We start from the raw sequence: 27,392 nt of genomic DNA on the forward strand, positions 1-27,392 counted from the left end.
CACACAGGCTCCCAAATTTTACATAAAATAACACAAATACAATTCCCAATTACATTAACACAAACAAATTAACATTTAATAACGGAGCTCTCAAGTCTCACGCATTGAGCGTGAGACACACGCATTTCAACAAGCTCACACGCCACACATGGTATTTCTCACGCTGAGAAATGATGAACTTCGCCGCACAGAAATGACTATAACCTGTCCTACACACGAGTCAAAGGCAGACTTCTCTGTGCTCATACCGCGGTCCTGAATTAGCGACCTATCGGCCAATCAGAAAAATAGAATTTCTCAGCCAATCAGAAAATAGAATTTCTTGTTGCTGGGTGAGGTCTGAAATAGGTTTCAGCTGCAAGCACGCGTTCCATGAATCCGCAGCGGACGGAACCTGTGCTCTGTGCTGGAGGTGGAAGAGAACCTAACCTATGTATTAGGAACATTGTTCAAAGGAATATAATATCTAAACCAGCTGCAGTATTCTTTAGGAATAACTTATATTATGATATAGATTATAAAATAACACGGCTTTTACCAAATAATTTTTTAATCACAAATAAGGTAAGGGAAGTAACTCTCAGGATTCTGCACAGATGTTACCCTATCAATAAAACTATTGCTAAATTTAAAAAATATATAAATACTGAATGTTCATTTTGTCACAAATATGAAGAATCCCTTACTCACTTATTTTGGGATTGTTCATTTTGCTCATTTTTGTGGACTGATTTAAATAATTTTATTAATAGAAAAATGAGCTATAACTTTAAATTGAAAACAGAATTTATTCTATTTGGAGTAAATAAAGTGACATATTGAATTCAGATGAGACATATTGTCAACCTTCTCTTAATATTATCCAAATATCACATTCATTGTTGTAAATTTATGAATAATAGACCAAACTTCAACACTTTTAAGGCATCCTTTATATCATACATTAATTCGTTAAAATGTGAAGGCAAGACGTACTTTAACACTGTTAGAAAACTTCTCTATCCCTTAAAATCATTTTAGAAAATCATTAAATGGTATTATCTATAAATTCCTGCTTTAGAAAATTTAATTGATAGTTTATTTTATTTTTATTTCTATAACCTCGAGCTATTTTTAGTTAACAAACCCCAGACCCCCATCTCTAAATGACAGGATGGTGACTGAGTGAGAAGATGCAGAATGTTAACAAAAACACTCATTCATGAGTAGAGTAGTTTTGCCTTGAAAACTGTGAAACTGTTCCAGAGCAATAAGGGTGTCAATACGTCCGGTTTTAAAGTGGACGGCCCGGTTTTTCATCACTCGATGCCTGGACGGACACGTATTTGTCCTTCTTTGGAAGTGAACCGGATGCTTGTAACGATAATAATTCATTTTCCTGTCGTTGGTTTACAAACACGTCAACAGAAACGACCGTATTTAATTGGTTTAAAGCTCCACCTTAAAGCACCACTTTACCCTGAAATGCTGCTTAATTATTACGTTTTAATAACCGTCACGCTGTCAACACGCCAAAACCAAAAACACGTCCAGCTCTGGGTGTCGCTCAGCACCGACTCATTTAGAAGATTCAGGAAAGATGAATTTCAGGATTTTTATCACAAGTCGAGTCTAAATGTGGTGAGAAGAACCTTCATTACTGTGCTGATTTTATACTGAGTTTAGTTTCATCACAATGACGTCAATTAAGGTTTTAATTTTGTGTACAATAGACACGAGTTCCCACACAGAGTCTTAGTGCATATGAAGAGTTACGCTATGCCTAATGTGAGCAGTGGTAGCTCGGCAGGTAAGATACTGGTCTAATAATCAAAAAGAAGCCGGGTTCGAGACCCACCACCGCCAAGGTGTCACTGTTGGGCCCCTTGAGCAAGGCCCTTAACGCTCAATTGCTTGGACTACATCGAGTCATAATTATAAGTCTGCCTAGCCAAGACCTTCTCTCTCTTCTCTCTCTCAGATACAGCCCGTTCTGTCTGTCGGATGCCTGGCTAGGTCAGTAGCACTGCTGAGATTTAAACAAGAGCTAGTTCGATCGCTGCACCACCTGAGCACTCTGATCCAGCAGGTTTTTAGAAATTAAACCTTATAATGAAACTCAAAAAAGAACAAACTGACATTGTTTTCAATGTATATTAAACATTTTATTCACTTTTAGTAGTGCAAATAATAATACAAATAATAATACAAATAATAATACAAATAATAATACAAATAATAAATTTACATTTTAATATAAAATACAGCAATCGCACAATGTTGTGCACATTTCACATCTGATTTGTTTTGTTACTCATGGTTTGATATATACAGTTATTATAGTTACAGTTATATCCACGTCACATCGACACAAATTTATTTTTACATTTATTTTAACATTTTGTAAATGATGTTTAAACAGCATGCAATTGTAAAATTCAGCAAAGTGCTCAGAAATAATAACAAAACAGAACAAATGTGAATATAATCCGACTGAAATATAGATGCGACGATACAAATCTGACGAACAAAGGAAACTATTTACACACGTGTACATCAGGTGAGAGTATCAATCTGAATCTACTGTAATGTCATTTATCTTTGTGGCATGGCCATGCGGGCGAAGCTCAGGTGACACTGTTAACAGCCAAGCCAGCTTTACATCAGCGTGAATGTGAGGGGCTGCTTTTAAATAGATCTACACTTTTGATTCACGTGACAGTGGACAGACCTGTACTCTGGAAGCTTTTGGGGTCCCTTCACAACACTGGCAAAAAGACCAACGGGTGCAGTTAAAGTGACCTTATTTATAGCTGCACAACATGTATGTTTTTGACCGGGCATATTTCCAGTCATTCAGTCACAGACACAGTCGTACAGGGGCTAATACGCTCTGTACGCGCCGGGGCTGAGAGGAGAATTTACTGGACTGAAGGGATCATTTAAGTTATCTGGACTGAAGGGAGAGTTTGAACGTCCTGGACTGAAGGGAGAGTTTAAACGTCCTGGACTGAAGGGAGAGTTTGAACGTCCTGGACTGAAGGGAGAGTTTAAGTAATCTGAACCGCAGGGAGAACTGGAGAGGCTGCAGGAGTCTGAACCACTTGGAGATGCAGATCCTGAGGACCTGGAACTGTGAGGTGATGCACGAGGTGAGAGAGCCAGTCCAGTTATTAAAGACCGCAGTGAACTCAAAAGGCCTTTTTTATTGTTTTTGTCCTTGCCCTTTTGGGAAAACTCTTCATGTGGTCTGATATGCAGAGCCCGCTGGCCACACATGGATTTTGAGCGGGGAATATTTTGACGGATCATTTTTAGATTTTTAAACTCAGCTTCCGACAAGGACTTGGTAAGATCCTGATTGGATGAATAAGCCCTAGTACTTCCACTCTGGATGTTGGCGTTGCCGCAGGCAAAGGAATAACGGGACTGAGGAACTACAAGCAAGTTCCTGTGAAAGACTTCAGAAGTGCGTCGGTGTGACTGTGGTGAACGGCTTCTCAAGTTGTCCTGACCGGAAGACGACCTAACCAAGCCGTTCGCGTTCTCGTCCACCACCAGCCTGCGGCGGGGGGAAAGCGACACAGAGCGCGGTTTGAATTCCCCAGCCCAGGCCTGGCTCATCAGTTTGAGGTTGTGCATTGGTGAACATGGACTTGGGCTCCGTGCTCGGCTGGCGCTCACACAGGCGGGGACCGGATTCTCAGATTGAGGTGAAATCTGGATTTCAGGCACGGATGGAGTTGAGCCTCCTCGTGGTCGACCGCAATATTGTTTGCATTTTGCGTCGGGGCTTAATGGGTTAGGCCTGGGGTAACAGTCGACTCCCTGGAAAACAGAATAAAAAAATTTATTAACATTAATTAGAAAACAATGATTTCAAAATGAGGTTAATTAGAGCAGGAGGATTGGAACTTTTAGATGTTTTGAGATTTATAGACCCCTCTGGTGGAAATGTGGTATTACAAGCAACGCACCCCTTCCCTTGGTGGAAGAATTTAATGGGGTGTAAAATGGGTTTGCTGTAGATTAGGGCATATAATATTATGTATAATAATATAATATATGATTTCCTACAGTTTTTTGCCAAAGTTTGCCACCCACCAAAACACGGCCAACATGTGGAGACAGACCAGTATTCCAAGTCCTTCAAAGTTCTCGTTCACCCCTTGGTATCTTCCCTGATCTTTAATCCTTCTGGTTCAGAGGTCCAGTTTGGCGGGACAACCCGATCTAGGCACAGTGTGGAAGGTGCCATTCACTTTCCACCCCACCCCTAGTCATAGTAGATGCCCCCTGCAACAGGCACCCCCTCTGACAAGTAGCAGTCACCAAGCGTGGAATCTCTTAAAGAAAGTCAACATGTTGTTCTATTCCCTCACTCAGGCAAAGCCAATCGTGCCTGTGTGGGTGCATGGCCTGGTCGATAGCACCGCCCTGGGGTTCGAACTACAAAGTGGTTAGTGCATAAACCCTAACTCTAACCCTTTCCACTTCTTAATTAAACTCTGAATGTTACTCAGACGGATTTGTGTTACTATGCACCCCTAGCACAGTAGGGCAGGTGTAGCCTAGCGATTAAGGTACTAAACTACTAAGCAGAAGGTCGCTGGTTCAGACCCCACCACTTTGGTAAGAGCGTCTGCCAAATGCTTATATATATATTAATAAAAGTAAACAATAAACCTGATTTCATGTTGATTTTTGCAGATTTTGTGTGCTGGTGGTGCACCCACAGTCCCAAACTATCAAAACCAGGTGATCAGTGAGACACACTTACCTTTTCGGCTGGTTTCAGGGGTCGTTTCACGCCAGGCTGCTGGTGTTTGTGTTGTTTACGTTGCTGCTTATGCAGTTTAGGTTGTTTGTTGTTTTGCTGCTGCTGCGCTTTTCTCGGATGCTCCTGCAAACAAACAGAATAAATCCCGGGGTTCAGTCATTTAGCCACAGTCATTCAGCGACTTTCACCGACCGGTCGGATTTCATGTTCCATGTCCAAACAGCTAACACACCTACTACAGCGGCCTAACGGATTAATCTGCGTCTGGTAAAATGACCTTTACACCTTTGGGCAGAGTTGGAATGCTGACCATAAGCTCGTACAGTACATCAACAAACTAGGATTAGTGTTGTGCTGTGCAGTGCTTGCCAGTAGGTGGCGCTGTCCACACAGTACACACCTTTAATTGGCATTTAGGTTCTTCCTTCGATTTCTGATCACCCTCCTCCTCCGACGTCTCGTCATCACCGTGGTCATTATTTTCTACAACACGACACACAGGAGAACATTAAAACACACTCAGAACACTCAGAACCCACTCAGAACCCACTCAGAAGAGAACCCACTCAGAACACTCAGAAGAGAACCCACTCAGAACACACTCAGAACACTCAGAACCCACTCAGAACACTCAGAACCCACTCAGAACAGAACCCACTTAGAAGAGAACCCACTCAGAACCCACTCAGAACTCAGAACCCACTCACAACACTCAGAACCCACTCACAACACTCAGAACCCACTCAGAACACTCAGAACCCACTCAGAACCCACTCAGAACAGAACCCACTCAGAACCCAGTCTGTGTGTGTGTATGTGTGTGTGTGTGTGTGTGGTACCTTTCTTACGCTTCCAGTGATCCACGATCTGATGGCGGACGTATCTGATGTTGGTGACGCTGCTGATGAATTCGTGATTGAGCAGGTTCTCCGCGCTCGGACGCTCGGCCGGCTCTTTGATCAGACACTCCTTAACGAAGGAGTGGAAACTGCTGGACCTGCAGGGACAGCGGCAGAAACAACACACGATAAGAGACGAGGCCGTTCAACAGGCGTGTGATAAATCACCGAATCACGCCGGATCGTCGGAGCGGGTTCGGCGCTTTGCTGCTCAGTTTTCACACCTCGCCGCTGCGCTCAATGGTCAATCAAATTGAAGTCTCACTCTGTAGGTCCAATCAGCTCTAATGCTCAGGTGTCCACATACTTTTAGACGTAAGGTACGCAACACATAGCAAAACGTGCAAGAATTTAGTTATTATTCGTTCTCAGTAGCACTCGGACGGTGCAGCAGCCGACCGGGCGTCTACCCAGACCCTGACCAGCGGCCGCGACCCTGACCAGGACGATGCGGTTAATTAAAATGACATGAACCGTGAAAGAAACGGTTCTCATATTAATGTCATTGCTGCTCCTTCAGTACCAGTCTGTACCCACAGGGGGCGCAAAAGCACAAGGATTAAACTCGTTCACTAAACTTAAACTGGTAGAGATTAATTTATAATAATAATAATCATTTTACCATTTCTTCTGCTGGAGAGTCGGAGAGGGATTGTTCACGATCATCTGCAGAACCTTCATCATGTGAAGGTCACCCAGAGCTAAAGAGAGACAGAGAGAGAGTTTTAGGAATTTAAAATAATTATAAAATGATCAATCATCGTTTCTTTACCTCCTCTCTTATAAAAGTGTGATGAAAGAGCGAGGTAAATCTGCGCCAGCAGGAAAGTTCGAGTCTCAGATTGCTAACGGCCGGCCGGGCGCCTATACAGACGATAACTGGATGGTCTGAGGGAGGGCGGGCTGTAAGGATTCCTCATAACTGATTATTACGCCCTCTGCTGGCTGATCGTGGTGCTGCACAGAGACGGGGGACAATGGAGATCAGTGTGTGGCTTTTCATGCGATTCTCATTATGTACCCGCCCCGTGCAGGTGAAAAGAAGTGGTCCGGTGTGTTAGTTATGACCCTCCTCGATCAGGAGTGAGACGCAGAGTGACACGACCCCTAACCTGAACATTCTGCAGCCACCATGGTACAAAAAATCCTTCTCTAAAACGATTGACAACACTAATTTAGCAATGCATGGTATAAGCTTGGTATATGCCAGGACCAGGACCACTACACCGTTTACACCACTAACACGCTGGACTACTCACTGGACTTATTATTTATCATTTATTATCATTTGCACCCGCATTTTTACATATAAGTGTCTACCCTACACATATATGCATAATTATATACCCATATACCTTATGTGTAGTTACTTATTTTACATATCTATATTACTATTATTATACATACCTAGAATTCCCATTCCTATGCTTATTATTATTATTATTATTATTAATATTATTATGTATACTGTGTATATTAGTATGTACTGTATATAGACCTAATACCATATATGTAAATAGTTATAATAATATAATTTTTATACTAACCATAGATATATAAGTTTACTGATGTTTCGTTTTGCTACTATTTGCACTTCTGATGGATGCTAACTGCATTTCATTGCCTTATAACTGTACTAAGCAATGACAATACATTTAAATCTGTCTGTCCATCTGTCTATCTATCTAGTTATCTAACAGAATGCCTATAATTTTCGGGACTTGACACACACCAAGGCCAACCAGCATAAGTAGGCTCTCCCTTTTCTCCCTAAAACAGTGTTCTACATCATTACTATGTACATCACATCCCATTGACACACAACTACCCTTAACGTTAAGTGATTTAGCATGTTCTGGATGCGTGTGTGCGTACTCACGTGGTGCTCCTTCTGCCATCTCTATAGCGGTGATGCCCAAAGACCAGATATCACTCTGAAACACACACACACACACACACACTTCAGTAAGTACAGGTATAGATGAATATAGATGAACAGGTACAGACGGGCGGAGGGTTTCACAGGGCGTAATAGTCTTACCTTGCAGTCGTAGCTGGATGTGGGATCCTTCTGGCAGTCGATGACCTCCGGCGCCATCCAGTTGGGCGTCCCGATGAAGGTGTTGCTCTGACACAGGGTGCTGTCTGTCTGCACGCTCACCCCGAAATCCACTGCACACAGGGCCATAAAAAAACGTTCTTTATGGGTTCGCGCTAACGCTAACAAACGGTAATCCTCCACCGGGGCGGCGCTCTTACCCAGTTTAACCTCGGCCTTCTCGTTCAGCATCACATTCAGGCCCTTGATGTCTCTGTGGATGACTTTGTACTTGTGGAGATGCGACAGACCCTAAAGGAAAATATAATAATAATATATATATATAGTATAATATACAGTTTTATTTAAATTGAAATTAAAGACGTCTTGGAGTCACTTTATTATATTATAATACTGCTTTTTTTTTTACATGTATTCCATTTCGCAGACACCTTTACAGTTCTAGCTAATTACAGCCAAGCAAACGAGGTATAGGAACCTTGCTCAGGGGTCCAACAGTGGTAGTATGATGGTGGTGATGAGGATCGAACCAGGGACCTTCTGGTTACTAGTACAGTTTCTTAACCGCTGAGCTACCACTTTAATCTAATCATGACCATTCTTTCCTAAAGTGATTCTAGGGTTAATGCAGCACCCTGCACTGGTCCAGGAGAGCTAAGACTATCATGCACCCCCTCTGACCCCAGCACCATCCACCTCTTTCTTTCAGGTCCAACCTGCTCTGATGCTTAGGTGTCCACATACTTAGCTGAATCTACCTGTTGGTATAAAGAACACCCACCCGCAGGATTTCTCGGCTGATGTAGGCCGTCCACTCCTCCTTCAGAGACTTCTTTCTGGTGCTCTTGATCAGACTGGCAAGCGAACCTCCACCGCAGAACTCCATCACCAACTAAACACCAATCAGACGCCTTTAAAACACTGTAGTAACGTCAAGATCAAAGCAAAGCGTAATGACGGGGTTCTCACACTCACCCACAGATGGTCCTCCATGGGGGTCTTCTTGATTAAAGCGCCGCAGTAGGTGGCGATGTTCCGATGGTGAGAGTATTTCCTCAGCAGGTTGATCTCGGCTTTCAGGTCCTCCTGCGCAGCCTGAAGGAACAAATGATATTTATTTATTGATTTTATGTTTGAAAGTATGTGGACACCCCTTCCGCTCATACAGCTCCTAAACCCTGGCCTGAATAGAGCCCTGACCTCAACATCACTCTACACACTTGGGATGAATCAGAATCCTGATTGGATCCTTTACATCCATTCATCTGTTTATCTCTGCATCTTTAGTAATACAGGTTATTTAAGGAAGCCACGTTATTTTATTATTGGACCCGGTCAGGGTCCTTTCTGTGCTGAGTTTTGCATGTTCTCCCCGTGTCCATGTGGGTTTCCTCCCACAGTACAAAAAACGTGCAGTCAGGTTAACTGGAGCTACTAGAAATGACCCTGTGATGGACCGGCGACTTATTCAGGGGTGTTTCCCGCCTTTTATCCAATAAATCAGACCCACTGAGACCCTGACCAGACAGTGAATGAATGGATATTCTGTGCTTGTTGTGTTTTATTGTCCCTGCAGCATTTTATGATGTTTTTTGGCTATTAAATCATAAATATTATCATCATTAAGTGTAGTTTAATGCTGTGAGATGAAACCGGGCTCGTGTATCTGCAGGAATAGTACACTGGAGGAGGAGGACGGAGAACGTTCTTACCCCTCTGACGTTCATCACTTTAATAGCCACAGTGTCACCAGACAGAACGTATCGACCCTGTACAAACACACAGAGAGAGAAAAATTACCACTAAATACCACAGCAGGTGTAATAAATCAATTATATAAAGAAAACAATCCATGATGCTTCAGACTTCACAGCAACAGTTTAGGGAAGGTCCTTTTCTGTTCCAGTGCACAAACCAAAAAATAATCCCCAGAGCCCTAACCTCATCCCCACTCAAGAGCTCTGGGATGAACCGGAACACCAACTGAGAGATCAGTCAGCGCCCAGCCGTACATGTTTTGAGTGAACGGGCACAAATTCCCACACACAGATGCACTTCTTAGAAGAGCGGATGTTGTTCTTTTTTGTTCTGTTGCTGAGTTCACTGAAGTCCAAAAGTATTTGGACGCCTGACCGTGAGCTTTTCGGACGCCCCTGTTCAAAAACAACCATCAAAAAGTCTCAGAGGTTCCAAACCCTCGACCTCCGGGTGTCAGGTAGTGACGGGTTGAACCGAAGAACCAGAATTCATTTCCTGCTTCGTTCGAGTGTTTATTTTTGATTGCCAGACCTGGGTGTTTTGGCAAACAACACTGAAGAAAATTCTCGCCCCATTAATGACTGACACACCTACACACACACACACACACATACACACACACACACACACACACACACACACACACCTGCTTCCTAAGAATTCTGCATAATAGCACACAGACAGCGTGCCAGCGTTTGTCATGGAACACTTCAAGTTCCTCGGTATTCTGATCCCAACCGCCCACTCGGTTATTCAACGCCGAGTTTGTTGTGACGCTCACCTCGCCGCTGGGACTTCAAACCCTGATGAACCTGGTATTTTGTACCTCATGGTTTTGGACTGGAACTACCCAATAACAAGTTGTAGCCTAGCGGTTAAGGTACTGGACTAGTAATCAGACGGTCACTTGTTCAAGCCCCACCACTGCCAGGTTGCTGCTGTTGGGCCCTTGAGCAAGGCCCTTAACCCTCAATTGCTCAGACTGTGTACTGTCACATTACTGTAAGTCACTTTTGATAAAGGCATTTGCTAAATGCCGAAAATGTAAATGTAAATAACAAGTTCATGGTCATGTGACCAATCTACCAATTAATCCTAACGAACTTAAATAGAATTCTGTCCTGCACAGTCAAGGTCTTTGACACCAAGTTATCTCCTGATGGAGATGGCATTCCCTAAACTGTTACCACTAGGGTCCACTTCATTCTTCCTCCACCGTACTTCACAGAGACTCATAACGCAATGATGAACATAAAGCACGTACGCCTTGGTCAGAACGTTCCATTCCGAGTCCGGCAGATCATCGATGGGCTAACATCAGGTTATCAAAACCAGACTGGTGCAACACACACAAACAGGTAGACACACCCGTACCTGACGAAGGAAGGAAACTGGAATGATCAGTAAACAAGAGATGAACGATGCTCAGTAAGAGTGACTAACGCTCATCACACTCCAGCTTCACTAATCACTTTAAATGATATTCCAGCGTTATTTCCCTTCCTTCACGCTCGTGTTTCCTGTAGTGCTCATCAGCCTCACCGTTCTTCCTAGAACCGTCATGAATCACTGGGTGCAATAACAGTAACACATCCCGGACAGGATGTCAACACATGGCCCAGTAACTTCTTCCTTTTTCTCCCAGTTTAGTCATAGCCAGTTCCTCTTCCTCTACTGGAGACCCCGATGGTGTACGGAGGATATAATCTCCTGACACCGACCCCTTCTTATTCACCTGTACTTTGGTGGATCGGTGCGTGAGGTCGGTCTCACACATGGAGAGTCACGCGCTGATCTCCACATTCCTTCACTTTTGTACAGGCGCCTCGGACTACTAACCAGGGTCCTTACACCGTCTCAAAGACCCTGCCCATTTTTTAGTCCCGTCTTTTCCCACACAGCAGACTAGTGGCCGATTCTGTCTGCTGCAGGCACTAGGGGGCGCCCAGTTGACTGGTAGCAGAGCTGAGACTCGAAGTCTGAGAGTCAAAATCCCAGCGCTGGTGCAGTAGCAGAATATCCCGCTGGGCACCCAGGGCCAGCGTGCTTGTATTGGGCCCCTGAGCACGGCTCCTAACCCTAAATCGCTTACATAAAGGTGTCTAACCCAGTGGCCGCCGGAAATTAGATCAAATGCAGCAGACTGAAGCTGAGACTCAATTTAACAGAATATAATTTTTTTCAAATAATAAAATGAAGGTGTGTGTGTGTGTGTGTTATAAAGTATATAAAATAAAGAAGAAAAGTAAAGATTAAAGGTAAATTGAGACGTTAATATTGAAATAAAGATTTATGAGGGTTTGTTGTTAGTTTGAAGCCTCTCTTACACTTACTCATCGTTATCAGTGACTTAAACAACCAACCTTGTTTACAAAGTGTGTGTGTGTCAAATAACCTGCATCAGGTCTATCAGAGGCGAAAGCATGTAGGAATATGTGTCACGATCTGATGAGACCAAGGTTGAACCTTTTGAATGCACATCACAGAATGAACATCAAACCCTCTGTGAAGCATGGTGGTGGCAGCATGTATGCTTTGGGGCTTTAGTCGAGGTTAAGAACAGTTCCAAATATCAGTCCATTTTGGCACAAAACTTAAAAAGCTGATGCATGAAAAGAACCCGAATCATACCTCCAAAACAACAAGAGAGCGGCTTCACCAGACTAAGATTACGGTTTTGGAACGTCCAAGCCAGAACCCAATTCTGATCTGTGGGCTGACCTGACGAGGGCGCTGCACTGGAGATGCCCTCACAATCTAAACAATTCAGAGCACTTTTGCAGGGAAGAGTGGGCACACATCATGTCATCAAATCAAAGCTGCTTCATCAGGGTGTTAGTTAGATTGATTGTGTGAATATTTATGGAACCTCATTAGTGCAGGGTTTTGTTTTTCAGTTGTACTGTACAGATTAAAGGTCACATTTAAGGTGGCGCCTCTGTTTTCCTTGTGCTTAGTTCCTGGAGAAAAGCTCTGATAGCATCTGAACGCTACACTGCACGTGTTTACTTCCCGATTCCAACGAACGTCTACAGAAGCAGCAAAACAAACTCCGGTGTTTTGACGATCTCTCCTTTATTTTGGGAGGGGGGGGAGGTTTAGATAAGGGGTTTAGATAGGCTCAAAATCTCCCAAATCCCAAAATACTGATGTAAAAATGGCTTGCTAGCTTTGCATGATATCAGAATCTCTCAGTTTTTCCATGGCAGGAATGTTTTAGAATGGCAGAAAACCCCAATCCCCCAAAACCCAGGTAGATTTGAACTCTCTTACCTTGTACACCTGACCGTACGTTCCTTGGCCAACCACCTCCAACAGCTCCAGGATTCCAGTCGTATCCTGAACACAGGGAGAGAAATCATGTTAGAATGTTTTACAGTAAAATTATTCGCTGTTTTTTATTCCCCCACATCACCGTCAAACTCACAACTCAGACGTAGAAACAAGAGATTTCTGGTGGCGGTTTGGAGATGTTGAGGATGAGCCCTGAACTCAACACCACTGAACATGGTGAGAAAGATCTCTGAAGGGGCGCAATACCAAATATGGGCTCCAACATTTTGAGAAAAGCCCTCTGAGTATGAACTGAGATGAGTATAGCTGGGACACAATGCTTTAGATGAGGCGTCCACATACATATGGCCATACAATGTACACAGACTATGTATTCAATTTTAGTTCTATGCCAGTCTATTGCTGGGCATCATGTTTATTTACTAGATTCTACAGTGAGTTTGTTGCTGATGCAAAACAGTCTTTTAGCTCGTGGTGATGTAAAGCTTGTTTGACTGTGAACAGTGACGTGTCTCAGTCTCAGTAGCTTGTTATTCATTGTTCGTTGTTCAGCAGCTCCAGGTAGACGTTCCTCGATATATCCATTTCATCCTCAGCAGCTCCTTTGTTTGCGCCCCTGCTTCTGCTTCTGCCCAGTCTGGTCCAGTCCGATTTTCCACTGACGTGGGACGTCGGCGTTCCTCTGGTTTCTGGGACCTCGTCCCGGTGCTGCGGCATTTTGGATCTCGTGATGGAACCGTACACGTAGAGCAGTTCGCCCCAGTGGTGGTGAGACGTCGCTCTTTCACAAGGAACCCATCCATAGAACCACTTCATGTGCAGAAGGAGCCAGTTGGTTTGGTAGGAGTTCCGCTGCTGCATAGTTCTCTGTCTGTTCTGTTTCCGAAGGATGGTTTGTTTCAGTCGGTTATATAAAGACGTCCAGTTCTCAGTTCTGCTCTGTCTCTGTTCTGTCCACTTTCTCTGTTGTAGGTGGCTTTTAGTCACAGTGTTGTTCTACCTTGATTAAACATTTGCACTTGGGTGTGTGGATTCATCTCACACTTTAATAGCGAGCTCGTTACAGGTTTGGTGGTTCCTGGATTGTCTGAGCATCCGTTTGGGTCTTCCTCCTGACCTTGGCAAAGACACCACTGTTCCATGTACTTTGCCCTTATAAATAATTGCTTGCAGTAAACTGGGGACCCTTTGTTGCTTAGAAATAAGTACAACTAACATCCCTGACTTTTCCCTGAATCTCTCATGTGGATTTCAGGATCTGTACAGAGCTCCCAGACTTTCCCTTCACTGTGATTATTCTCTCATGAGCATCAGCAAATAAATAAGTAATAAATCCTGCACATTTTTAACAATCTTTTAAATATAACAAGCACTTAAATACATGAAAAGAAAACCAGCTCACCTTGATGGACGAGACGTCCATTTTTTTCAGAGAATTGCGCGACCAAGAAATGCGCGACATTTTCACTTAAAGACTTTAAATAAATATTTTAAAATAAATACACCGCTTTTTATCTTCTCACTCTGTTTTAAATCTGACCGTACACAGACCGACCCGTCCTGCTTTTATAGAGAACCTGGTGTGCATCCGTGGGGGTGTGGCATGGTAAACTCTGCCAATTGCTCACCTGTCCTCGGTAAACCTGTAAAGTACCAAGTAATGAAATCTTGTGGTTGATATTTTTAGATCTTATTCCTCTTTAGTGGGTGTGGGACATGAACTCAGGCTGAACCCCACAACAGGGCACCAGTCCATCAAAAGGCACCCATACCCACTCACACTCAAGGCTACATTTATGTAACCAGTTCACCTACTAGCATGTTTAGAAATAAATGTGCTGGTGCTTTCCAGCTCTAGAGACCGGGTTCGACTCTCGTCTCTGGTTGCTGTCTGTGTAAAGTTTGGCTTCTTTTTTTGTGGTCACTTACGTGGTCTCCCAAAACATGCAGAAGGTGTATTTGCTCCCCAGGATGGCCTGTAAGTAAGTGTGTGTATGTGTGTGAATTGTATTCCTTGTGTTCCTGGGACAGGATAAAGCACTGTCCATTACATTAGCCCACCACCACTAAGACACAGGGTGAAACCTCAGTGTTGGTATCAGCAGACCGGGCGTCCACACATACATCATAATTGACTATGTTAGGGGAAGGTGGGCGTGGTAAAAGCCCTGCAATGAATTGGTGCCCTGTGTTTCCTGTTGGACCCTGACCAGGATAAAGCGGCAGATGAAAATGATTTGATAATTACTGAAATATAACTGCATTAACCTGGTCAAAGTCACAGTGGGTCCAGAGCATATCCGGATAACACAGATCTAAGGCAGAAAGCCTGCTGTAGTGCTGGAGATGATGGTAGAAGATTGGAACAAGTCGGCACCTTCTTACATTTAGGAAGTAGAGCATCAAATACAAGTTGGAAACGGGCATGACCAAGATGCTCAAATTGACAAAACGTGTCGATTTGCACCATCACCAAGCTACGACTGATAAACCCTTGGTCTGACCAGCAGCCACAAATGGACATGAAGCCTGGACACTAAAGAAACTGCTGAAAATCTCTCAGAGGAAGATGATGATGATCACCCCTGAGACCTCCAGAACAGCAAAAAATCCCCTGAATTACATGAAGTCCCGTGAGTTCCGTTACTTTGGGCGTGTGATGAGGAACCACATGAGGACATCGAAGGCAACGTTACTGTCTGACAGGACTTGAGGAAGGTCTCAGACGCAAGAAAGCTGGGTTGATGACATCGCGACGTGGATTGTATTATTGGGGCGATACAAGACAGAAGGAGCTGGAGAACGCTGGGTATCTGTGCTGCCAACCATCACTAAGTCATCTCGTCTGTATGGAGTATCACACTTTCATTTTATTAGTAAATGTATGAACCTAAACGAGCTTCTGCTGAGATCATCTGATCAGCGTCTGAGGAATTTATGCTCGTTTTCACTTTTTGGAATCAGCCATAAGATTAAAACCACCTCCTTGTTTCTACACTCACTGTTCATTTTATCAGCTCCACTTACCATATAGAAGCACTTTGTAGTTCTACAATTACTGACTGTAGTCCATCTGTTTCTCTACATACTTTGTTACCCTCTTTTACCCTGTTCCTCAATGGTCAGGACCCCCACAGGACCCCCACAGAGCAGGTTTTATTTAGGTGGTGGATGATTGTCAGCACTGCAGTGACTCTGACATGGTGGTGCTGTGTTAGTGTGTGTTGTGCTGGTACGAGTGGATCAGACACAGCAGCGCTGCTGGAGTTTTTAAATACCGTGTCCACTCACTGTCCACTCTATTAGACACTCCTGCCTGGTCGGTCCACCTTGTAGATGTAAAGTCAGAGACGATCGCTCATCTATTGCTGCTGTTTGAGTCGGTCATCTTCTAGACCTTCATCAGTGGTCACAGGACGCTGCCCACGGGGCGCTGTTGGCTGGATATATTTGGTTGGTGGACGATTCTCAGTCCAGCAGTGACAGTGAGGTGTTTAAAAACTCCAGCAGCGCTGCTGTGTCTGATCCACTCATACCAGCACAACACACACTAACACACCACCACCATGTCAGTGTCACTGCAGTGCTGAGAATCATCCACCACCTAAATAATACCTGCTCTGTGGGGGTCCTGTGGGGGTCCTGACCATTGAAGAACAGCATAAAAGGAGCTAACAAAGCATGTAGAGAAAGAGATGGACTACAGTCAGTAATTGTAGAACTACAAAGTGCTTCTATATGGTAAGTGGAGCTGATAAAATGGACAGTGAGTGTAGAAACAAGGAGGTGGTTTTAATGTTATGGTGTCTCTACAAGCAGAGCCAATCCACCTTCTGCATGCTTCTCCAAACCCCGGATTCAGGTAAAACCAAACTCTATTCCAACAGAAACCAACAGCCTGATCTGTTTTTCTCTGGAATTTAACAATTCTTTCCTTACGCTTTTTTCTGTCTTTCCTTGGAACAGGTTTATGCGTCATGCAATTTCTCTCTCTCTCTCTCTCTCTCTCTCACACACACACACACACACACACACACACACACTCACACACACACACACTCACACACACACACACCTATAAGTGATAATTACTTCTCTAGAAGTGCAGTGGTGTGGCAGCAATCCAAAAATGTTAGTCAAACATTTACCTAACAAAACACACATACACTCACACACACACACACACACACACACACACACACACTCACACACACACACACTCACACACACAATGTGAATTGTCATTGTGGATGCGCCCTTTTCTCTCAACAGCCCCCCCCCTCCCTGTTATTCACTGATTCATTCATTTCATCTGCTTCAGCATGGTCAGGTTCACAGTGCACACTTTTCACATTCACTTTCACACCCAGGCGCAATTCAGATTCACTTATTTTCCATACACAGCGGTACCTTGAAACTCAACCTCAGTCTGTTTTGGTTAGAAGTTTTAAAGACGTTGAGTTTCGAGGTATTTTTTCCTCATGAGGATTTTTGGGGAACCTGTTAATGCGTCCATGGTCCCGTAGAGCTGCAGATATTTTAGTCTCATGTAAAATAATGAGGTTGTTTTTGACACGTAAACACTGAAAATAACACAAATATAATATAAACACACTGAAATACAATTACTAACAGTTAGATAGATACTTTATTTATCCAGAAGGAAATTATTGAAGTTACACTAAATCAATAAAAATACAATAAAAGCTGCACTTTAGTTTTACTTCTTTATTGTTTCCTGACGCTTCTTAATGGTGGAGATGCTTGATGTTGGAATACTGTATTCCCTTCAGCACCGGCGCATTCACATGAGAAGCGACAAAACCGTTTTAGCGCTGCTGTGCCGTTATTTCCTATGAAGTGTGACGGCGGTGCACAAAACTTAGCGTGACTTATTGTAGTAAAACAGCGAGTGAGGAATGTGATTAGTGGAGGAACTTATGAGCAGTAATAATGAAGAGAAGTTTAGTGCTCCTGTCTCCTTCTTTTACTACATTAAACCACGTTAAGCTTTATTTTCAACCAGAAGCGTTTTAGACTCTGGGAGAAGCTGATTCTGATTCTCACCGTTTCTCAGAATCTGGAGCTGTAACACAAGTTTAAAAGTGAAACAGGGAGGAGAATCCAGATAAACACAGATACATGTGGAGCCGTAACCCTGGATCTGAACCTTATTCCACACTGATGCAGATTCAGCTCAGATTCACACGCTGATGAGGGTTTACTGATCAAGCCGAGCGCTCAACAAAGTGGCTGTTCATTGTTTATTTAAAATTAAATAAATACATTTTTTAAAACAAACTGAACACGTTGAGTACAGATTGAGTTTCAAAGATTTTGAGTTTAGGGGACGTTGAGTTACAAGGTACTGCTGTCAGTACATATTTTTAGGAGGTGAAAGGAAACTGGTGCACTGGGAAAAGCTCAAGAGAAAAAGAGAGAACAAACCAAACTCTTAACACTGTAACTGGAGGCGAGGATTGAACCCAAGTCCACCCACATGGCTATTGGACAGCCATTCTACTCGAAAAATAACAAACTTTTTGGTGAAGACGTAGCTCAGCGCTCACCTCACAGCGGGTACCGACATATCAGTGCCCAAGACACCGTGGGTAGAACAAAAAGAAAGATACTAAAGCTCTGCAAACTAAATCTCAGTCTAACATCGTAAATTAAAGAAAGTATGTAGACGCCAGTATGTAGCAGGTATGTAGTCACACCTATCGTTTTAAATAAAGCACAATAACGTCACGTGACCTGGGCAGATCAAGCAGGACCGAATATGAACATCTTGTTATTCAGACTGTATCTGCGACCGTTCCAAATCTTCTTTCAAAGCCAAACGTCATGAAGTTTATTTCCTGCTTGTGGTTTTTATTTATTTATGGGTGCGTCTGGCGACACTGGAGGCCTCAGGATTCCAATACTTTCATTTACATAAAATAGAAAGCTGCAACACAAACAAAGTAGAAAAAACATAAATCAACAGAAGACGAGTGTCAAAAATGTGGCTCAGTGACAGTAATGCCAAGTTCTCACTACACCACTTTCCAAGCCGTCAGGTCGCTGTACAGTTCACCATCTATCACCAACTAGAATCTCAGACGAGCTTCTCTGCTCTCCCAAACTACGTTCTGTCACGAAAACACACGTGAGAAGTGACGAGGGGTTTAACGATACCACGTCCAAAATGCACGTAAACAAGTAGTGAGCGATCAAAGTTTGTGCGCTGATGTGCAGCGTAAAATCAAAGAGAAAAAATAAATGAATCTGAGTGGATTTGACAACGCGAGCAGCATGGATTGTTCTATAGTGAGTTGGAGGTTAATAAATATTGTTTGCAATGCAGCGTGGGTGTTTTGTAGAGAACGATCAGGTCAGAAATACTGTAAAACTTGTGTGTGTGCTGATGTATTCTGATATAAACTATATTACGCCCCTGTACCACCTTTTTACACTCCTCCCCTGCGTTTCCCCTCACACCGTATCTTACATACTGTTCGACATAGCTGTTTGTTTGTTTATTAGGATTATAACGTCATGTTTTACACTTTGGTTACATTCATGACAGGAAACGGTAGTCACTCATCATACAAGGTTCATCAATTCACAAAGTTATATCAAACACAGTCTTGGACAATTTAGTGTCTCCAGTTCACCTCACTTGCATGTCTTTGGACTGTGGGAGGAAACCGGAGCACCCGGAGGAAACCCACGCGGACACGGGGAGAACATGCAAACTCCACACAGAAAGGACCCGGACCGCCCCACCTGGGGATCGAACCCAGGACCTTCTTGCTGTGAGGCAACAGTGCTACCCACTGAACCACCGTGCCACCCCGTTCGACATAGCACTAATTGCCAGTCGTGCAACTCATATCCAGATTTTTGACAAGCTAGATATATTTCTTCGGTCCCCGAGCGCTCAGCGAGTGCTCAGTGAGCCGCTCAAATCGAGTTGTTGAGTAGTTCACACATAGCGATCGAGAGCCGAGTTTCGATCGTCGAGTGAACGCAGAGTTGCTCCCGAGCCGGCAAATCTAGCGCCGACCAGTCGGTGAGCGAAAAATCAGGGCAAAAATCATGTAGTGGGAACCAGGTATAAGGTGAAAGCAGGATTAGCAGCTTGAGAAGGTAGTGCTGTTCTCCAAAGGAACTCTGTTGGTCTGCACCGGACCTCTGACATGTTTGGAATTGGAATGTTGATCAGTACCTTGACCAGGCTAGTCAACTGAAATGGCGCAAATTCACACAGACACAGTCCGAAATCATCCAAAGCCTAAGCACAGGCTTACAGATGGAAAATCAGGGCGGTTGCATATTAACGCCCATGGTTTGGAATAGGATGGCCAAGAAAGGTACAGGACTGGTAATTAGATGTCTATTGATTCAAGCCCCACTACTGCCAAGTTGGGCCCCTAAACAAGGTCCTTTACACTCAATTGCTTGTGTGGTATTGTCACTTTGAATAAGCGTCTGGTAAATTTAAACATACTTCAGGATATCTGTATTATTTTTAAGGCTGTTACACTAATTCACTAAACAAAACATTTAAATAAAGATTATTCTTCTACTGATATGAAAAGCATTTTTACATCCGGGTAAATAAAGCAGAATATTCTGAGTAACAGATTATCAGACTGCATGTGACCCATATCTGCATCCAGAGAATTTCCATCTAAAAATGACAAAATCTCTTTAAATTCTGGAATCAGGTTTTATAATCTTAACGTCCCACGGTCTCGATACACGCGCAGGTGGAAAAACAAACCCGACTGGTAAATCGTATCTGTCATCTGCTCTTACATTGGCACCGGTGCACGTTTGAGCTTGCAGTGACCTGATTAAAGAACAATACTGCTTCTCATCTTCACTGCTACGTGATTCAGATTTCACCTCCAGCAGCTCCGTGTGTTTTTCCTTGTAATGTGACTAAAAACAAATAAATGTCTGATATGCAAAACAGAATTCATACAATACTAACATCAACACATGACATTCTTCAATCACTGGTGCAAAATCCAGCGAATAGCCATGCAGCCACCTCACAGAAACATCTGGGTCATACAAAACACTTCAGCGGCATTGTTCTGTTGAAGCCAGATTTCCAAAACGACACACGACACCAAGTCATGCTCGATCCTGCCCTGGTTACCTGCTGTTATTGTAAAGATGAAACATCTAGAAACACAATATGGATGTTTCATCTAGTTTGTAGACACCCTTCCTTATTAGTTTGGGTATTTTAGCCACATTGGTTGCTGGTTGGTGTAGAAAATCATAAAACAAAACCAGCATAAATGTTTACAGCTACATATTTGACTCGATGGAAAAAGACTAGGAGGAAAAGAGTGTGTGTTAAATATACGTTTAAATCTTTCTAAAGGACAGAGATAAGAGTCAGAGATGTTTGATAGTTTTATTTTAATATTTTTGATTGTATGTTATCATTCTGACAGTCATGTAAGAGCAATGATGCCTCCTTAATTACTCAACCAACCCACATTAATTGGGTTTAATTAATCTAAACACTAAGCCAGACTTAATTACCGCAGTTCTGCTGAATCTGAACATCGCTTCAGCTAAAGGATCTCAAAAAGCAGCACCTCCACTGCTGCAAACACAAGGCTATAGCTATTATCTCCAAATAAAGAATGCTAGTGACATCTGGATTCCAGAAAACAGCCGGCCTTGTTCACCTTTAAAAGCTGAACGTGTTTATAATTACATTACAATGACTAGGTCACACTTGAAAGGCCAACAAAGACCTTGACATCTCTCAAACCATTTCTGTAGAATTACGGAACCTGGACAGTGAAACAGGTCCTGCAACTTTTGGCTTCAATAACTGGGTTTGTAAACTGGTCACAGTTTGGCAGAAGTAATTATGGTCAGCACTTTTTAAAAGTAATATAGAGGAATTAATGTTGTTGTCCCGACTCGTCTGGGGTGTTTTCAGAGTTTCACCAAATGAGTCAGACCGACCGTGACCCTGAGTAGGATAAAACGGTGGTAATACATAAAGATTTATGAGGAATGTGACGGCAGCTGTCAGGATCAGTGATGTGTTTTCCACCTAGCTGTATCCAGGTTTTTTACTGCGTTTTCTGAGGAAGTTATATAACTACGAAAGTATGTGGCCTTCATCCAACAGGGAACTCGTGAAACGTCCAAGACCGAAAGCATTTTTTGCTCTCCTAGGAAGCCTTTTCACAAGATTTTAAAGTGTGTCCATAAATGTGAGTCCATTCAGTCCAGCTCACCTTGTGGATCGTTTAAAACAGTGTCACTTGAATATCATATAAACTTTATAAAACTCTAATTTCGCCCCTGTCCCAACTTGTCTAGTGTGTTGTGTGCATCAAATTAAAAAATCTAAAATATCTAAAGTAATTACTTTCGTCAGTGAAATAAAAGTTCAAGAAAATCAAAACAATCAAAGATAAGTCTTTGTCTAGAAATGGGTCAGTATAATCAATGTACTATAATTAAAATTTAAAAAACTGTAAGCAATGAATGTGACGAACACAAAGACTTAAAAATTAGAAGGGGTGTCCACACTGCACAGGTACAATCACAAAATGTGATCTAATATTTTTTTGGTGTCTGTTAATCAGCTAGCTAATCAGAAAGAACTTGTGAAAAAGATTTACTCACATAAATGTGAACATAAATAAATTTTAGTGAGGCCAGTGATAGCTCAGTGGTTAAGGTACTGGACTAGTAAACAGAAGGTTGCCGGTTCAAGCCCCGCCACCACTAAGTTGCCACTGTTGGGTCCCTGAGCCAGACCCTTAACCCTCAGTTGCTCATTGTGTAAGTCGCTTTGGATAAAAGCGTCTGCTAAATGCTGAAAATGTAAATGTAAATGTAGTGACTTAAAGTAAATATATATATATATACTGTATATATCCAATGTTCCATTTCCAGTTAGAACTGATCATTCTGGTGACACAACACAACCCTTTAAGTTTTAAAGCAATTAGTGAATTAGCTAAGCCAATTTTGGGAACTAAATAATAAAATAAAGAAGCTGAGGATAATTAATTATAAACAAATTATTATAGACACTGTTGGTTTTATATTAATGAGCATATAAAACAGCATTTGCAGTTATTTTATGCACAAGTAGTCTTACACTAAGCTGAACTAAATCTGTCAAACTCAAATTAGCTTTCAGCAACTAAAAACAAAACATTAATTTTAATCAATTTCAATCTATTTTATTAAAGAAAACCTGGTTAAATAAGTGTAACAACCAACCTAACAAACAATTCGCCTTCCGCTTGTTAAGTGGTGACGTGTTGACCTTATGATATGTCACATCCGGGTCCAAGTTGGCTGAGTCCCTCGTATTTTCAATACGCCACAGTGCTGTGTCCCGTACTTACGGAAGCGTATTGCTGCCACACAGATAAAAAAAAAAAAAAGCCGTCAGTATGTCGTTATAATGAGAAAATGATGTCGTTATAACGAGAAAGGATGTCGGCAAGCTGCAAGGTTACACAAGCTACAGCATCATGCATGTGTGCAAACTGTCTCTCCATCAGCAGATACGCTTCCATCAGCTATGCAGCATTTAAGGTAATGAACTTTTCTCGTTATAACGACATCCTTTTCTTGTTATAACAACATACTTTTCTTGTTATAACGACATCCTTTTCTTGTTATAACGACATCCTTTTCTTGTTATAACGACATACTGACGGCTTTTTTTTTATCTGTGTGGCAGCAATACGCTTCCGTATGTACTGCCTCAACAGACCGTGGTAAAATTGGTTTTATATTGGACATTCGCCTGACATTCGACTTTCTTTCGGCTCGTTCTCGGCTAATAAACATCCAAATATTAATTAAATTGCACGAACTGATACATCAGTAAACACGGAACAAACTACAATTAAATTTGTTTAAAAAGGTTTTTCTGTTAATTTTGATTTAACGTTATTTGGTAAATGTGAGGCGCATCTGCACTGAAATGCTAAAGAAGTGCTAAGGGAGCGTATATAAAGTCTATAAAGTGCAGAGGTGTAGTAATTATCCAGTGGCATGTACCATTCAATACACCTTTATTAAATCCTACAGTATGGTTACAGTAAACATCGAGAAATGCAAATTTTGATAAGACAAAGGTTGTAGTAGTTAACTAGTCACCTGTACTAGTATGTATTGTATATGCTGTTTGCCTTAGTAGTATAAACACTTAATTTGAGCAAGATTACATGCAAAGAAAGAGGTTGCAGCAAACCAAAAGGTGACATTAAACCAAGCCATATATCACAGAGTAAAGACTGACTTGTCGATATTTAACCAATCAACTCTCAGCTACCACTTCAGGCATTGTAAACACCCCACACCTTAAGGTCATTAGCATTAGTAGCTGTCAGGCAGACAAAATGATACAGAGCCAACAATCTATCATTAAGGAAAATATGGATATTGGCATTTTTCTCAATGGATAAGGTAGGTTCTAGTAGACATTTTGTAATATTAATTTATTACTAATATTTGATATATATGTAATATTTGTATATCTGCTAAATGATAATATGTTAATAATATGTTAATTACAATGTAATAAATGTAATAAACACTTTCCTGGCATATTAGCCTTAATTGTGAACACTTTGTGCAATTATAGCCAACTTAAGCCAAATAATATGATTATATATAATAATATTTTGCTGTCTTTTAGTGATATGGAACAATAATGAACAAATATCTTAATCAATTTTAATTAAACATTGACCTGGAAATAAATGTGTTATTTTGGGCAATGTCCATTACATGCTGCCATTTTTAAAGTTGAAATGTATTCCAAGATTAAAATAATTTCATTTCTGAATGAAATTAAAGTATTTAAAATCGTTAAAACAGTAAAGCATAATTATCAAAGATAGATATGTCTATATCACCTTAATATAATAATAACTTAGCATATTAACATATTACAATATAATCATGAATATGTTTAACTACACTTAAGATACAGTTGCATTTTATTTATAAAGTTGTGTTTAATCCACAGTGTAGCTTAATATTATAATGGAACTTAGTCATATAGTTAGTCATATAACTACATATCAATAGTTTGTGAAAATGCAAGATTTTCAAGTTTTTAATTAGTTTACATGATTAAGTTTTTAAGTGATGGATGTTGGTAAACAAACCAGTGACAAAGGATTGAAAGACTTTTGTACGTATGCTCTAGCAAGACTACAGAACACTCGCTGTATGGATGATGCATGTGACATTTTTCAATCATTTTTGTACTGTGCTGTTAAACAAGAACAAGAATGATGATGTTCTCAGAAACATTAGAAGACTTGAAGATCTTATTGCTACAGCCAAAATATGTGACCTTGAAGAATTTCAGATGACAGAGCAGCTGAAATTGACCAGGATGAAGGATTGCAGAGATTTTCCAAAACCATTGTGGGAAGTTCACCTTTCTCTGCTTGTTTCAGGTGTATTTCTGATTCTGTTAAGTTAAAGATTAGTACAGGTGACTAGTTAACTACTACAATCGTTGTCTTTTCTAAATTTGCGTTTCTCGATTTTTGTGAATTTTTTTTAATTTTTGATTAGTTACTGTACTGTTCCTTCAAGGTGTGTCCAAACTTTTGACTGGTCCTGTATATATACAGTGTATCACAAAAGTGAGTACACCCCTCACATTTCTGCAGATATTTAAGTATATCTTTTCATGGGACAACACTGACAGAATGACACTTTGACACAATGAAAAGTAGTCTGTGTGCAGCTTATATAACAGTGTAAATTTATTCTTCCCTCAAAATAACTAAATATACAGCCATTAAAGTCTAAACCACCAGCAAAAAAAGTGAGTACACCCCTTAGTGAAAGTTCCTGAAGTGTCAATATTTTGTGTGGCCACCATTATTTCCCAGAACTGCCTTAACTCTCCTGGGCATGGAGTTTACCAGAGCTGCACAGGTTGCCACTGGAATGCTTTTCCACTCCTCCATGACGACATCACGGAGCTGGCGGATATTCGAGACTTTGCGCTCCTCCACCTTCCGCTTGAGGATGCCCCAAAGATGTTCTATTGGGTTTAGGTCTGGAGACATGCTTGGCCAGTCCATCACCTTTACCCTCAGCCTCTTCAATAAAGCAGTGGTCGTCTTAGAGGTGTGTTTGGGGTCATTATCATGCTGGAACACTGCCCTGCGACCCAGTTTCCGGAGGGAGGGGATCATGCTCTGCTTCAGTATTTCACAGTACATATTAGAGTTCATGTGTCCCTCAATGAAATGTAACTCCCCAACACCTGCTGCACTCATGCAGCCCCAGACCATGGCATTCCCACCACCATGCTTGACTGTAGGCATGACACACTTATCTTTGTACTCCTCACCTGATTGCCGCCACACATGCTTGAGACCATCTGAACCAAACAAATTAATCTTGGTCTCATCAGACCATAGGACATGGTTCCATTAATCCATATCCTTTGTTGACATGTCTTCAGCAAACTGTTTGCGGGCTTTCTTGTGTAGAGACTTCAGAAGAGGCTTCCTTCTGGGGTGACAGCCATGCAGACCAATTTGATGTAGTGTGCGGTGTATGGTCTGAGCACTGACAGGCTGACCCCCCACCTTTTCAATCTCTGCAGCAATGCTGACAGCACTCCTGCGCCTATCTTTCAAAGACAGCAGTTGGATGTGACGCTGAGCACGTGCACTCAGCTTCTTTGGACGACCAACGCGAGGTCTGTTCTGAGTGGACCCTGCTCTTTTAAAACGCTGGATGATCTTGGCCACTGTGCTGCAGCTCAGTTTCAGGGTGTTGGCAATCTTCTTGTAGCCTTGGCCATCTTCATGTAGCGCAACAATTCGTCTTTTAAGATCCTCAGAGAGTTCTTTGCCATGAGGTGCCATGTTGGAACTTTCAGTGACCAGTATGAGTGTGAGAGCTGTACTACTAAATTGAACACACCTGCTCCCTATGCACACCTGAGACCTAGTAACACATGACATTTTGGAGGAAAAATGACAAGCAGTGCTCAATTTGGACATTTAGGGGTGTAGTCTCTTAGGGGTGTACTCACTTTTGTTGCCAGTGGTTTAGACATTAATGGCTGTATATTGAGTTATTTTGAGGGAAGAATAAATTTACACTGTTATATAAGCTGCACACAGACTACTTTTCATTGTGTCAAAGTGTCATTTTGTCAGTGTTGTCCCATGAAAAGATATACTTAAATATCTGCAGAAATGTGAGGGGTGTACTCACTTTTGTGATACACTGTATATACTGTATATTGCAAGCAATTGAGGGTTAAGGGCCTTGCTCAAGGGCCCCAACAGTGGCAACCTGGCCTTCCAGTTACTAGTCCTGTACTTGAACCACTATAATATTATATTAATCATGATGTGTAATGTTTATGATTTTATGATACATGTTATTTACTTTTATTTACAGTTTATATTAAATAGAAATAATCAGAAATATTTTGCATATTAAGGTTTTTTGCACATAAATTACTGTGAATTATTTGTAATTTACTATACATGTTTGTATAAGTGTTGACTGCAATTTGGAAAATCTGTTTTGTGTTAATTAGTCTTGATAATTAACGGTAGTTTAGGATCAATGTTAC

The 27,392-nt window shown here is 41.8% G+C and overlaps 1 protein-coding gene across 1 annotated transcript; it reads right to left on the reverse strand.

The window, feature by feature from the left end:
- Window positions 1–2,926: 2,926 nt before the first annotated feature.
- Window positions 2,927–14,231, reverse strand: LOC134334808 (traf2 and NCK-interacting protein kinase-like). The gene is made up of 14 exons (XM_063017272.1): window positions 14,172–14,231; window positions 12,749–12,814; window positions 9,430–9,486; window positions 8,693–8,812; window positions 8,499–8,609; window positions 7,918–8,008; window positions 7,700–7,830; window positions 7,538–7,592; window positions 6,281–6,359; window positions 5,599–5,756; window positions 5,160–5,242; window positions 4,760–4,882; window positions 3,511–3,807; window positions 2,927–3,112 (listed from the first exon to the last, which is right to left on the reverse strand). The coding sequence occupies exons 1-14, from the start codon at window positions 14,229–14,231 to the stop codon at window positions 2,927–2,929; spliced, it is 1,617 nt and encodes a 538-aa protein (XP_062873342.1).
- Window positions 14,232–27,392: the final 13,161 nt, after the last annotated feature.

This window comes from Trichomycterus rosablanca, chromosome 20 (genome assembly GCF_030014385.1).
Source record: "Trichomycterus rosablanca isolate fTriRos1 chromosome 20, fTriRos1.hap1, whole genome shotgun sequence".
Taxonomy (NCBI): Eukaryota; Metazoa; Chordata; class Actinopteri; order Siluriformes; family Trichomycteridae; genus Trichomycterus; species Trichomycterus rosablanca.